We start from the raw sequence: 14739 nt of genomic DNA, 5'->3' as shown, positions 1-14739 counted from the left end.
ACATGTATTTCAGGATTCACACATGTTTAACTGGCGTGCTAAACGAGGGTTTACATTTCCTAATATACATTACACACACTCAGACATGCAACACAATATTTGAAAGCTTAAGTGTCACACTTGAAGGGAATAGCATGCAGCTGGTTTACAAGTCTGAAACCCATTGATATTCTTTGTGATGGTGAGGAAAATATTGCTGTGGCAAATGTGGCATTTTATATGACCTGGAGGATGTGAGATTTTCAGGTCTTTCATATTTGGCCTCAATAAATTTAAAAACCACATAGATGGCACGCTGATTATGATTCAGTTAAACTGTTGCAATAGCAGATTAGCTCTCTGTAGAGAGAGAGAGAGAGTGAGAGAGAGAGAGACTCTCAGAGAGAGAGAGGGAGAGAGAGAGAGTGAGACACACACACACACACAGAGAGAGAGAGACACACACACACACAGAGTGAGAGACACACACACACACACAGAAGGTAGAGAGAGAGAGAGAGACACACACACACACACACACACACACACAGAGGTAGAGAGAGAGAGCGAGAGACACACACACACACACACACAGAGAGGTAGAGAGAGAGAGCGAGAGACACACACACACACACACACACAGAGAGAGAGAGAGATTGCGACAGTGATTGAGAGACACACACACACACACACACACACAGAGGTAGAGAGAGAGCGAGAGACACACACACACACACACACACAGAGAGAGAGGTAGAGAGAGAGAGCGAGAGACACACAGACACACACAGAGAGAGAGAGATTGCAACAGTGATTGAGAGACACACACACACACACACAGAGGTAGAGAGAGAGAGCGAGAGACACACACACACACACACACACACAGAGAGAGGTAGAGAGAGAGAGCGAGAGACACACACACACACACACACACACAGAGAGAGAGAGAGATTGCGACAGTGATTGAGAGACACACACACACACACACACACACAGAGGTAGAGAGAGAGCGAGAGACACACACACACACACACAGAGAGAGAGGTAGAGAGAGAGCGAGAGACACACACACACACACAGAGAGAGAGAGATTGCAACAGTGATTGAGAGACACACACACACACACACAGAGGTAGAGAGAGAGAGCGAGAGACACACACACACACACACACAGAGAGAGAGGTAGAGAGAGAGAGCGAGAGACACACACACACACACACACACACAGAGAGAGAGAGATTGCAACAGTGATTGAGAGACAGATCTTCAGTAAGACTCCATCATGAAGGGTCACACTGCAGCGGTGATTTTCACAGTTCTTCTGCACACGGGTGAACAAACTCTAATATCACCATTTACATTATTAATATTCATTCATTACATGTGTACTATTGATTATTGTGTATTGTATATGGATTCATTTCAGTTAAGTTTCAGTTACATTTGATTGCTCATTAATAGTTTTTATTTAGATTGTACAAGTTTAATTGTGTACTGTTTAAAAAAAGAAGTAATTAACACAAATGTTATTTTATTAAAGATTACTCACTTCAGTTTGATGAAACTGAAATACATAAATATTACAATTATTATAATTTGTTTGTGTGTATCTCTGGAAAATGAACATTTTCTTTTCTGTTGTCTCATTATTCATTATAGATTATAGTTTCAGCTCGCAATGTGTTTTACATGTCTGTCAGGAGAATGTCCGACACTGAATATGAAGTTGCTTTCTTATTATCTTACATGAGTTACTTGTTAAATTAATATATATATTCTTATCACATTCGCTGGTTTTGATTGGTCATTGAGGGTTTCTGTTGGGCAAAAAACAGGCTTGATGAATTGTTTGATTTTTGCGTTTGTTTACAAGAGAGGGTCAGCGAGAGCTTTAAAGGAATATTCCGGGTTCAATACAAGTAGAGCTTAATCTACAGCATTGATTGGGGGGGCACATATATACAGGCAAGGGGAAAAGAAGCGTGTTCTGGCTGAACATATCTCGTGCACTCTGCTTTAAGAGCTGTTTAGGTGAGTGTGGTGTAAAGAGGCGAGAACCGGCTTGACAATATAAATAATAGTTTAATGAAGAAATAAACCAAAAGACACAAACACACACAGGTGACCTTCAGCTGCCCGTAAACGCTCTCTCTCTCTGTCGCACCACCGTCCGCTGTCGGCCTTTATCCCTCTTGGAGGCTTGATTAGCCTGATAATCACGACCCGTCACACACCCTGTCACATGTGCTTTGCAAGCATCAATCCAGTTTTTATTCGATAGAATATTATAGTGCTCTCATTAGTCATTTTAGTTACTGTACATTTTTTTAATAATTCATTATTAGGAAAGTGAGAAAATGAGTATAAAAATGGAAACTGTCAAAGCTTTTTCAACAGATCTGATTTATTTTGAATGTTTGGTGATGTTTCAGTTGAGTCTAATGCACGTGCATATCTATCAAAGCCGTGAGTCCAGCCGCCTTTCAGACCACAACGAAGGTATTGGGGGGAAACACTTCATTTTCAGCAGCGTTACTTCTTAGGGTAAAATAAGAAATCTTTGCCCCCTTGGACATTTTAAATGCCCCCTCGGGTAAATTATCCTGGATCCAACTCTGCATTGGGGTCAATGTGTAAACATTCAAATACTCACAAAGTATAGACACAAGACATAAACAATATGTGTGTTAACATATTGGGGCATATGGGGCATATTGGGGCATAACATTATGGGGCAGTGGTGGCTCAGTGGTTGAGGCTCAGGGTTACTGACCAGAAGGTTGGGGGTTCAAGCCCCACCAAGATGCCACTGTTTGGCCCTTGAGTAAGGCACTTAACTCCAGGTTGCTCCGGGGGGATTGTCCCTGTAATAAGTGCACTGTAAGTCACTTTGGATAAAAGTGTCTGCCAAATGTAAGATGAGATGAGAACATGATTTTACTGTCATTAAATCACTCACTGACCACATCTGAGAGAAGATAGAGACAATTTTACCACTTTGTTGCTATGACGATGTATCGCAACCATTAACAACCCTAAAAATGATGATTTAAACAACATTACAGCTCAAATCACTCATGAGTTTTAACAGAAGAATGAATGTGTTTTATAAAATGATAAGCTTCACATTTCTGCATTTCCACCCTCCATAAATAGGCCCCATTGACTTCCATTCACTGTAACCTTTTTCTTTTAAAAGAGACGAGTTGAAATACATTTTTGTGGTAATCACTATGCTGTAGATTGAGCTTAACTTGTATTGAACCTGGAATTCTCACGGCATTCATCTTTACAAAGTTGTTTTGTGAAATGTCTGACTGAAATAAAGTGCGACTGACTCAAACTGTGTCGTTGACTCATGACAGTATGTGGTCAGACCCCAGTCGTGTCCATCAGGCCCCGCGCGGCGGACGTTAAACCCGGCGAGACTGTGAGGTTCCAGTGCCGCGTGGTGAGCGGGTCACAGCCCGTCCAGCTGGAGTGGAAGAAGATCCAAAACCAGCAGTTTGGAGGTGAGTTTACCAATGATCTGATGGATTACAGACTAACAGATTCTGGATTACATTGAAAGAAACGTATTTAATTGAATGGTAATTTTACCCATGTTTCCATTGAGCACATTGAGGCTAAGGTCTTCTGCTTCTCAGATGTTTCTCCTGATGAACAGTCTCCGTAATGTTTCAAACTGTGCTCAGATTTGCCAAGATATCAAATCCTTCTTATTCAAATGGTCTGAGCTATTCTATCAACATGCAGTTTTTGCTCTATGCTGGACGTTTTATTCCGCTGTTGATAAAGATCTGAAAGAAATATCTGCACAGTTAAGATTAAGGTTTTCAATTGTTGACATGTCATGCTTTATTTCTGTTGCAGATAATGTTAAGATTGGATCCGATGGTGCAGTTCTGACTATTACCAATGTCCGTCTCAATAACCAGGGTGGATACCGCTGCATTGCAACTAATGCACAGGGAAAAGGGACCGTCACTGCCTCCCTGTCCATCAAACGTGAGTTTAAAGTGTCAAGGGGCAGTGGTGGCTTGGTGGTCAAGGCTGTGGTTTGCTGACCTGAAGGTCAGGGGTTCAAGCCCCAACACTGCCAAGATGCCACTGTTGGGCCCTTGAGCAAGGCCCTTTACCCCACCTGCTCCAGGGGCGCTGTACCATGGCTGACCCTGTGCTCTGACCCCAGCTTAGTTGGGATATGCGAAAACAGGGGCAGTGGTGGCTCAGTGGTTGAGGCTCAGGGTTACTGACCAGAAGGTTGGGGTTCAAGCCCGGGCACCACCAAGATGCCACTGTTGGGCCCTTGAGCAAGGCCCTTAACCCCTATCTGCTCCAGGGGTGCCGTATCATGGCTGACCCTGCACTCTGACCCCAGCTTAGTATATATGTATATATTCACTGTATATATGCAAAAAACTGTGTGTATAATGTGTGACCAAAAAATAAAGGATTCTTATCATTAACAAAAACTATTAATACTGATTAATGTATTTTGTGAAAATAAACTATTAGACAAGAAATAACATCTGATTGTTATACATGTCAAATAAACAATATGGTGGCCCAGGTGTGCAAAGAACAACAAAATTAGCAAAGTAAATATGCCGAAAACACAATGGTAATAAGCCACAACACCAAAAAATTAAGCCTTTTCTTTTCTGATCATTTTGTTGTGTTGCGGCTAAATTTAATTGTGTTTTCTGCTTTTATTTGCTTTTGTAATTCGCTGTGTTGTGCACCCCCGTGCAACCGTAAATCACATTTGATGTCATTTAGAGCCTCCAAAGGTTCGAGTGACGCCATCCAGCCCACTGACGGTCAGAGTGGGCGAGACTGTGTCTCTAGAATGCATTGCCTCAGGGAGGTCACAACTCTCCGTCAGCTGGTACAAAGAGGAAAGAGGAAGTGAGACGGCGCTTGATTCCATCATGACAGCAGATACCACAGCTGTGCTGCAGGTGCTTCACTTGCACTTAGAACAACAGTTTGAGTGATTTATCCTTGCACTTACATTTACTAATCCCCCCAAATATGCCTCTAGGTCACTGTGACGACAGCAGAGGATGCTGGGATATTTGTGTGTCGTGCTCAGAGCAAAGAGGGGCTTTCTGAGGAGAGGGTGGAGCTTAAACTGGAGGGCGGGGCTGATATGATGCCCCAAGCATCAGTAACCAATACAGATCTCACAGCCGTTGAAGGCCATACGGTGACCATGCACTGCCATGCTACTGGTAAAGTCACTTCTGGATGTTTCACAGTAGAGCTTTTGGTGCAGAGATGAGTCTGCTTGAAAAGGTGGTCTGGGGTTCATAATAAGTGTAATTAATTTATATTTATCATTGCTGCTCGTCTCAAGTGTCAATGGGACAAATACTGCAATGAAACTGGCATCTTCTCCATCGTTACCTAGTTGATGCTGCTAGTTCTCACAGTTATGAGCAAGTTGATAATGCAAATAAATCATAATTCAGAACTGGTACAGCAGGGAAAGGGGGTTCAGATCAAGCAATCACACCAAGTGTTAAAGCCTCTAACGCTGAACCCTAGAATTGCATCTGTTCAGCTATTATCTCATTTGATTCAGTTGATAAATTCATCATGCATTTAAAATGTTCTCAGGTTTTCCCACTCCAGTCATTTCCTGGTCTAAACTGCGAGCGCCGTTGCCATGGCAGTACCAGGTGACTGGAGGAAGTCTTACTCTTATTAAAGTGGGACGACAAGATTCAGGTACATTATTCTGCATTTCTTGAGCAAATGTGATTACAAATAGGGTAAACATTGAACTAGCGTTTGTGCTTAAAGGAGTCATATAAAGAGAAATCATATTATCCTGGATATTTTGAGTAAAAAATAGTTAATTGTACTATAAATCATACTGTGAAGTGTGTGAAAGTCTGCATGTAGCACCTACAGCTCTGCAGATCCTTCGGAAGAATCCCAACATTAGTTTATTCTGCACATTCGTTTCAGTCCGGTCTCAACCGCTTGAGCGGCACATTTCAGCACAGATTGCTGTATGAATTTGTCACTATGTAATGCAGCGGCAGTTAAAAACTTGGCTATTGAACTTGACAGCAAACCCGCAGCTCGTGTGTAAATGCAGCAAAGCGCTGTTACTCATTGAACATGTGAAGAGGATGTTTCAATTGAAGTCTTAAAGGCACAGTAGCAAAAACTGGGTCAGAGATCACTTTCATTATGACTCTTCTTTAGGTGCAAAAACCCTTGACTAACATTAAAATCAGACCTCAGGGGAAAAGAATAAGTTATGATATGACCCCTTTAACAAATACAATAACATACTCAGTTGGACTTTGTTATAAATAGTCTCTCTCTCTCTCTCTCTCTCTCTCTCTCTCTCTCTCAGGCCAGTACATCTGCAACGCCACAAATGTTTTGGGATTCAGCGAGGCGTACGTGCAGTTGGAGGTGGATTGTGAGTGAGAGAAACACACTGTTATCGCTGTTGACCTTAACTGGACCTTTACTAACAGTTCAGTCAGACTCCATCAGAGTTCAGTCGGAGTATTGTACACTGGTCACAGGTCATGTAGATTGAACAATGCATAAATACAAACATATACAATCCTCCATGACAGTAAAGATTTACAAAGGTAAGCTTTTCTGATGACCCACAAATGATTAATCATGACATCAATATCAGTTGAGTGACACATTGAAAGTCATAGTGTGAATATATATAACCTAATATCAACCCCTATTGCATGTAGCTGCTTCTTAAATATGTAGGGCTACACAAGTAAAAACACACTTTTTAAACAAAATTATTTGTCAGGAACTTTCCAAAAGACAAATTTGGCAGCACCATTCATAAAAAAACATTTCTGTCACCCCTTTTCTCCCCAAATTGGCATGCCAATGCACTCTAAGTGCTCGTGGTGGCGTAGTGACTCAATCCGGGTGGCGGAGGATGAATCTCGGTTGCCTCCGCGTCTGAGACCGTCAATCCAGGAGACGTAGCGCGTGTGGAGGCTTCACGCTATTCTCCGCGGCATCCACGCACAACTCACCACACACCCCACCGAGAGCGAGAACCACATTATAGTGACCACAAGGAGGTTACCCCATGTGACTCTACCCTCCCTAGCAACCGGGCCATTTTGGTTGCTAAGGAGACCTGGCTGGAGTCACTCAGCACACCCTGGATTCAAACTCACGACTCCAGGTGTGATAGTCAGCGGCAATACTCGCTGAGATACACAGACCCCCGCCACATGGGTCAGCTGTACGTCTGAAGAAACATGACAAGGTGATGACAAGAATGACATCATCCCTACGGTCAAGCATGGAGGTGGGTCAGTCCTGTTATGGGGGTGTTTTGTGGCTGCAGGAAATGGCTATCCTGACCATGTGACTGACGCCACAGTTTCTTTCGGGTGTCAGGCCATTTTGGCAAAAATGTGATGCCTTTAGAGTGTAAATTGAAGCTCTGTGAGCACTGGACATTCCATTAAGACAATAACACCAAGGATACATCCATGTTGTCCAAAATCTGGTTCAGGGATAGGTCATGGAATGAACTTGAATGCCTCTTTCAGTCCATCATTAAAATCCCATTGCAGACCTTTCTTGGGATTTGAAGGAAGCATTGGCAACACAGAAACCAAAGAATGGCAATGAGTGTGTGTGTTTGTGTGTGTGCAGAGATGTACACTTTGTGTGTGTGTGTGCGTGTGTATGTGTGCGCGTGTGTGTGTGTGTGTGTGTGTGTGTGTGTGTGCGCGTGTGTGTGTCTGTGTGTGTGCAGACATGTACACTTTGGTCTTTGGGAACAGCAAGGGAATATGGTGAAAGACCTTTATGTAAATAATGAGGGACTTTGGGATAAGAGAATTGATTTCACATCAATGATAATTTGGTGAATCTCATGACAACATGCCCACATTTTACCAACAAGATCAAAAGAACAGAAAACAATATTTAGCATAAAGTAAATGAAGCTTATTTAGGGACACTTAAAGCTGAAGTGTTCAGCATTGTTTTCAAACTGCTCTTGAACGCACCCTCTGTTTTCCATTGATATAATGATAAATCACATGTTTGGTCATAAATTGTGTTTGCCGATGTTAGTGGCACAGGTTTTGTGACTAACTCGTCTCCTCTTCAGCCCCTCCATACGCCACCACACTGACGGAAGAAATAGTGGCACGCCGAGGTGATGCCATGCGTCTGCAGTGTCTCGCCCACGGCACTCATCCAATCCACTACCGCTGGACACGTGTGGGCGGGGCAGCCATGTCCCGAGGGGCGGAGACCACCAAAGACGGCTTGTTGAAGATTGGTCAGCTGAAAGTAACGGACAGCGGAACTTATAAGTGTGTGGCGACCAATCACGTGGGCTCCAGTGAAGCCAAAACCAAAGTCACTGTGAAAGGTGAGATCTCAAAGTCACAGTAAAGGAAATCATTCGGACTGTCAAATGTATAAATACACTGTTTAAAAAGTCTCTGTTGCTATCTTCTTCCTTACAGCTTAATTACAGACCATCTTCAACAGTCTGCTGCTGATGCCAGAGATCTGCACATTAATTCTCAAACAATATAATTAAAGACCTCAGAGACCTCAACAGACCTGAAGATGCTCAGAACATTGTTCTGAATATTGTGGATGAGATGCTTTTACTTCGCTTCTCTGTCAAATAAACACGTAATAAATCTCCCATCACCAGACGCTGTGTTTACTTACAATGAGTTATTCAGAGAGATTCATTTTCCAGAACAATCCAGCACATTAGATTCCTGAGGCAGTCTGTATATAATAAATAAAGGGATCAGTGGGGCTACAGGTTTAATAGCCACTTATATATATACTGTATATAAGGTTCAGTGTAAGATTCTCCAGCTTAATGGATGCGATGCCTCAATAATGTAAATAAAGTTTGTTTGGAGGAGGTCAAGCTGATGAAGTTGTGGAGAACAATTATGAACATTATAAACAGATAACAAAATTATTTCCATCATGCAGATATTAAACCAAGAACCTGCTTTGCACTGGATATATTACTCGTTTGATCAGCTAGTGTGCAGCTGTACCACAGAAGACATTTCTTATTCTATCAATGTACAAAGACTGTTTTGAAGCAGTTGTTCACCACTAGGTGGAGACACAGTGAGAGCAGAAGTTGAGTTTGATTTACAGGACATGTATGGACGAGTAAACACGAGGCTCTTTTCATTTGAACGGTCAGCGTGGAATATTCTTCTAGAATGCCAAAGGCCCATCATGTTTGCTTTCTTCTGTGGCGGATTGACAGATGAGAAATTGTCTCGTAGTATTTCCGCTGGGACACACAGTAATGTTCGGTCACTTCCTGCTCAAAGGTCATGTCAGCATGAACAAGCAAAGTTCAGCATTAGTGGAGATTTCTGCTGAGATAAATAAATAAATCAATAATAATAAAAACACACACACACACACACACAGACACACACACTCACACACACACTCACACACACACTCACACACACTACACACACTCTCTCTCTCTCACACACACACACACACACACAGACACACACACACACACAACACACACACACACACACACATGTTGGTCTACCTATCATTATGAGGACTTTCCATAGACATAATGGTTTTTATACTGTATAAACTATAGATTCTATCCCCTAAACCTAACCCTACCCCTAAACCTAACCCTCACAGAAAACCTTCTGCATTTTTACATTTTCAATAAACATTGTTTAGTATGATTTTTAAGCGATTTGAATTATGGGGACACTAGAAATGTCCTCATAAATCACATTTATAGCATAATAACCTTGTAAATACTAATTTGTAACTTACAAAATTGTCCTCGTAAATCACAAAAACACACACACACACACACACACACTCACATGCACACACACACACATACACACTCTCTCACTCTCTCTCTCACACACACACACACACACATACACGCTCAATCACTCTCTCTCTCACACACACATACACACTCTCTCAATCTCACACAAACACACACACTCACAAATACACTCATACAATCTGTTACACTGCAGTAAAGGAAACATCCGTTTGTCACACAAACACACACACACACACACACACACACACACACACACACACACACACACACACACACACACACACACACACACACACACACACACACATACACACACACCACCCCCTCATTTCACAAACAGGATTAAAGAAGAGAAATGGCTGCAAGACATTTTATTCTGTCTGTGTGTTTCAGCTTTTATATGTCAAGTCCTTTTGTAGCATAAATGTTTACAGCAGTTGTCCATTAATGACCGTAACTGCTCAAACACACACAAACACGCACGTGTACTTCACACACTTCTGTTCTGTACATATAATTACAATAAACTAACCCAAACCGTATAATAATACATCTGAAAGGCTTAAACACTGAAAAATGACAGAATTATTATCACTATATGTTTGTGTTTGAGGGCAAAAGAGGAAGTTGAGCTGTTAAATGCTTATTGTCAAAGACTCTGACCAGGAAGTGACCAACTGGCATATTTGGAAGTCTTTCCTAAGAAGAGGATAGGTGGGGTTGCCGTGGTTTCCACCTGGAGCAAACTGATAAACTCAGAGTAAACATTAGAGTCTGTCCCACCTTAACTGTGACATCACACTGAAGCGTCGGGACGGTACTTTTCAAACGTACTCCACTACAGATTACATGCTGTTAAATGTAATTTATAACGTATTCTGTTAGATTACTCAAGGTCAGTAATGTAATCTAAATACCTTGGATACTTCTTCAGCACTGGTAGATTTATTTCACTTGTTTTGACTATAAAAACTAAAAATATATGTTAAAAATACATTCTCTGAAAAACCCAAATATCTTACGCAGTGTTGCTTCTAAAACAAGATCAATCAAATTCATCTTGTTTTAAGGATTTTTAGATATTTTTACAGGAAAACAACATACAAAAAAGAAATTATGATCTAACGTGAATGTTGTTGATAATGAATATGATCGTGTCTGGTCACATATGCCTGTAAAATGGCTAGAAATAGCATTTTAGCTTAGCGTAAAGCTAACAATTTACACACGGTTTATTTCTATTTCTTCTGCTCCAAACGTTCTTCAAACGTACTTCAAACGTACTTCTCTGTCTGCTCGTATGAATGTAACACATCATCAGAAAGTGTTTCACCGCTGCTCAAATGCACTTTGGATCATTTATATGTAGAAATGTTTTCTGTCTGAAAGAACTAAATATTAAATGAAACAAATGACAATAAAATGCAAAGTAATCTCTTCAGTAATTAAAATACTTTTTCTAATTACCAATTATTTAAATTGTTACTGTAGTGGAATACAGTTACTAATATTTTGTATTTTAAATATGTAATCCCTTACATGTATTCAGTTACTCCCCAACCCTGTTTGTTTTAATAATTGTTTGACATTCTTCGTTTCCTACAGAAGCTGCAACTATGTCTGGAAGTTTCTGCAATTGAACAAAGGTCATGAATATTTAATGAGAAACAGGCTGTCAGCTGTTACACAACCTGCTGTAACATTCTGTGAAACCTCTGACTCCGCAGGCCTCCATAACCCAGAGTTAACTGTGTTACCATGGTTACTGTTTAATCTTACAGCCTCAAGACAAAACAGAGGAAGTGAAGGTGCCTTAGTCTGTGTGCAAAGTCAATCAGAGGTTCAGAAACACATACGCAGGCCAAAAAGAAACAGCAACAAACAAATCTGTCTGTGTTTACTTAGTTACAGTATCTAAATGGATCAATTCAATTATTACTACTACAGACTAACCCTTCCACATCTAAAAGATGCCCCGGAGGACGTGCGGATGCCGACGGGGGACCCAGCACGGGCCGTAGCCGGGGAGATACACGAGAAGGGCCCGGCGTACGTCCAGAGTCCACACCCCCCTCCTCGCGACCCCCCGTGAGCCGCACGGCCTCCCCACGCGAAGTGGGCGACCGGACGGACGAGAGGGGAAGGGGAGAGGGGGCCGCACGCCGTGCTTCATACGGTAAGCCAAGCCCCGCTTCACACCCTGTGCCGACCGGCCCAGCCCTTAGGGCCAATCCTTATCCTGAAGTTACCGCACTGGACGCCTCGCGGCGCCCGTCTCCACCACTCTTTTTGATAAAAGAGCACGTTTATACCTCAGTTTTTCCCTAAAGTATAATTAAGTAAACGCACCCGCTCTGGTCTCAGAGTGTTTTTAATAGACAGAAGACTGGGACGGAAAGGAGAACTGCAAACTCTGCTGTAACCGTTTCAAAACCACAAATCATAAGTTATAACATATAATAATGTATGTCCTGTATATTCTTCATGTGCAAAGTGACATCATCAATCACAAGTTGAATATATATTCTCATGCACAGAGACGCTGAGATCATGTGACTGTAATGCAGAACTGAAACACAGACTCATGGAAAAGTATGCAAAAATCTTCCTACACCATTAAAGATATTAGGAAGTGTCCTGAGATAGACTTTGTACACAGCAAACAAAAATATATCTGTGGACACTGGTGCTTTTCACCTGTCAATCATTTTGCTGTTCTCATTGTGTTCACTGAGGCTGCGATTCATAATGTTTGTCTGCTGAGGGCGCTATTGTGCCACTGTTCAATTTGACAGCAACGGGAACAAACAATGCTGCACGTTTGCTCAGTTTTGGTCAAAGTTTCTCAAAATGATCTTTGGGAGGCGGAGTTTTGGAATGAGGGGCGTGGCTAATTCAAGGGCTCAGTCACGTGAAAGCTTCAGAACACTAAAATTGCTTACATCACATTTAAGCACCAAAAAGTCCTAAAGTACCGCCTGATCTCCAGGACAACATTAATGTGCTCTGCTGCTTACCGCAGTGGTGAGGTGCGTTTATGTTTACATCTCACGCTGAACATGTTTACATATGCACCCTCCTGAGAATGCCGACGGAGAACATGCGACTGCCCCCCAACCCGCTAAGTTCAGGGTCCCGCTGCAGCCACGGTAAGCCCGTGCATTAATGCGGCCCTGCTGATCTCATAGAATCACGTTACTATATGTAATACTTGCATAATTAGTTTTACTTGTGTTGTTGTACGTATGGTGACATGAACGCTAGAGGCGCGACAACAACAATGATTTCTATTCACTTTCACACAGATCACGAGTAAATCAGCTGATTATTAGTTCCTCACACAATACCATCTTATGACATCTAAACACTTTTACTCTATTACATAATCAACTACATTTACAAGCTTGTCCAAGTGTGATCAGATTGTGCGGTTGCTCGACTGATCGAGCGTTGCACTTGTGATGTAAAGGAGCGGGTACGAGTCCTGAAGAGCACACGAGTCCACATGTGAACACAAAGTGTCATAGAAACACCACAAAATGACTTGGTTATGTTTTTCATCTCACGTTTGCTTTAACGACACTATCGGTTAGGTTTAGGTTTAGGGTGGGGAGGTCGGTTTTGTTGAATCAAAACTCGATAGAGCATTAACCTTAAAAGCTTCATGTGTTTGGAAGATCATTTCACTCACTTTTAGCGCCACACAGTGGGCATATAGTGGACATGTAACATATCGCAAAAATGTCAGCCCAGTCACGTCCCATCAATGCATCCTTAAAATGAACTCTAAAGTCATGTTTGATTTCAATAGTATAGCTTCAAAACACTTGGACTATAGTGCACAGGAGTTCTGTTAAAATACTTTAATGGTGCTTTTTGTCATTTATAACATCTCCTTTTGTGTTCCACAGGAGACCATATGTCTTACGGGATTGGAACAACAGGCGAATTTCCCTTTTTGGGTGAACTGTGCTTAAGAAGTGAACTCACATACACCGCATCACAGAACAACACACTGAACGTTCTCAGCGGTGTGTTACCATGCAGCATATTTAAGTGAGTGTATATATAACTTTATTGGTACATTTCTTCCTCATTACTTCAGACTAAATTTAATTTCACTTTAATGACTTTAAATAACCGTAATTTGGTTTGTTTGTCTTTGTATCCATTTTCTGCCTAAAAAGGATTTGTTGTTGATCTGTACATGTGTAGTGTTTGTTTTGTGGAATTTTCTGCACAAAAATCCCCCTCTTAAGTGATGAAATATGCACATTATGCAAGTGTCTGGCAGGTTTTGTGTTCAGTCGGTGAACGCATGCTCTCATTTGTCAAAGACTGACTGATCTGTCATGTGTCTGGCACCTTGTAGATTTTGATGAACAAATCATAAGAATGACAGAGATGTGATTCACTTGCTCTGTAAAACGTATCAACGGATTTATGACATCATCATGTGTAAAGTTCTGCTTCCTCTTTTACTGGAGAAAGTAAAACAAAGTTAGAAGCTCCTTTTCTATTTGTTCTGATGCTGATGTCATGAAAAAGCTTTAACTGCAAGCTCAGCTGACCCATGAGTCAGGACATCTGTCTGTCTGTCTGTCTGTCTGTCCATACATCAAGAGGTTTTTGTAAATTTCTGTATCTAAAATGTGATTGGCTATTTTACCTGTAAGGCAGGACTTCCTTTCTACATCCATTGACCATTGACTGTCTTTGGGTGCTCCAATTTCTCCCACTAATTTGAATAGAAGTGACCCATCTCTACTAAATAGTCTCTGTTTTGACAAGCAGGAAATGAACAATGGAACAATGGTGTGACCAACAAACAGTCCTTGAAATAGTCTATAGCCTGCTCTAAATATTGGATCATTTGATGCAATTGAATTGTAAAATAA

The 14739-nt window shown here is 41.6% G+C and overlaps 1 protein-coding gene across 1 annotated transcript; it reads left to right on the top strand.

Annotated features, from left to right (window-relative positions):
• The first annotated feature begins 1182 nt into the window (after positions 1-1182).
• Positions 1183-8679, top strand: LOC127651698 (basement membrane-specific heparan sulfate proteoglycan core protein-like). Its single transcript, XM_052137658.1, has 9 exons — positions 1183-1313; positions 3348-3494; positions 3856-3990; positions 4765-4946; positions 5030-5219; positions 5608-5718; positions 6359-6427; positions 8120-8386; positions 8484-8679. Exons 1-9 carry the CDS (start codon positions 1265-1267, stop codon positions 8486-8488), a joined length of 1155 nt encoding a protein of 384 aa, XP_051993618.1. The 5' UTR covers positions 1183-1264; the 3' UTR covers positions 8489-8679.
• The last annotated feature ends 6060 nt before the right edge of the window (positions 8680-14739 follow it).

The sequence above is a fragment of the Xyrauchen texanus genome, chromosome 11, assembly GCF_025860055.1.
Source record: "Xyrauchen texanus isolate HMW12.3.18 chromosome 11, RBS_HiC_50CHRs, whole genome shotgun sequence".
NCBI classification, from domain to species: domain Eukaryota; kingdom Metazoa; phylum Chordata; class Actinopteri; order Cypriniformes; family Catostomidae; genus Xyrauchen; species Xyrauchen texanus.
This window is presented reverse-complemented; position numbering and strand designations above follow the sequence as displayed.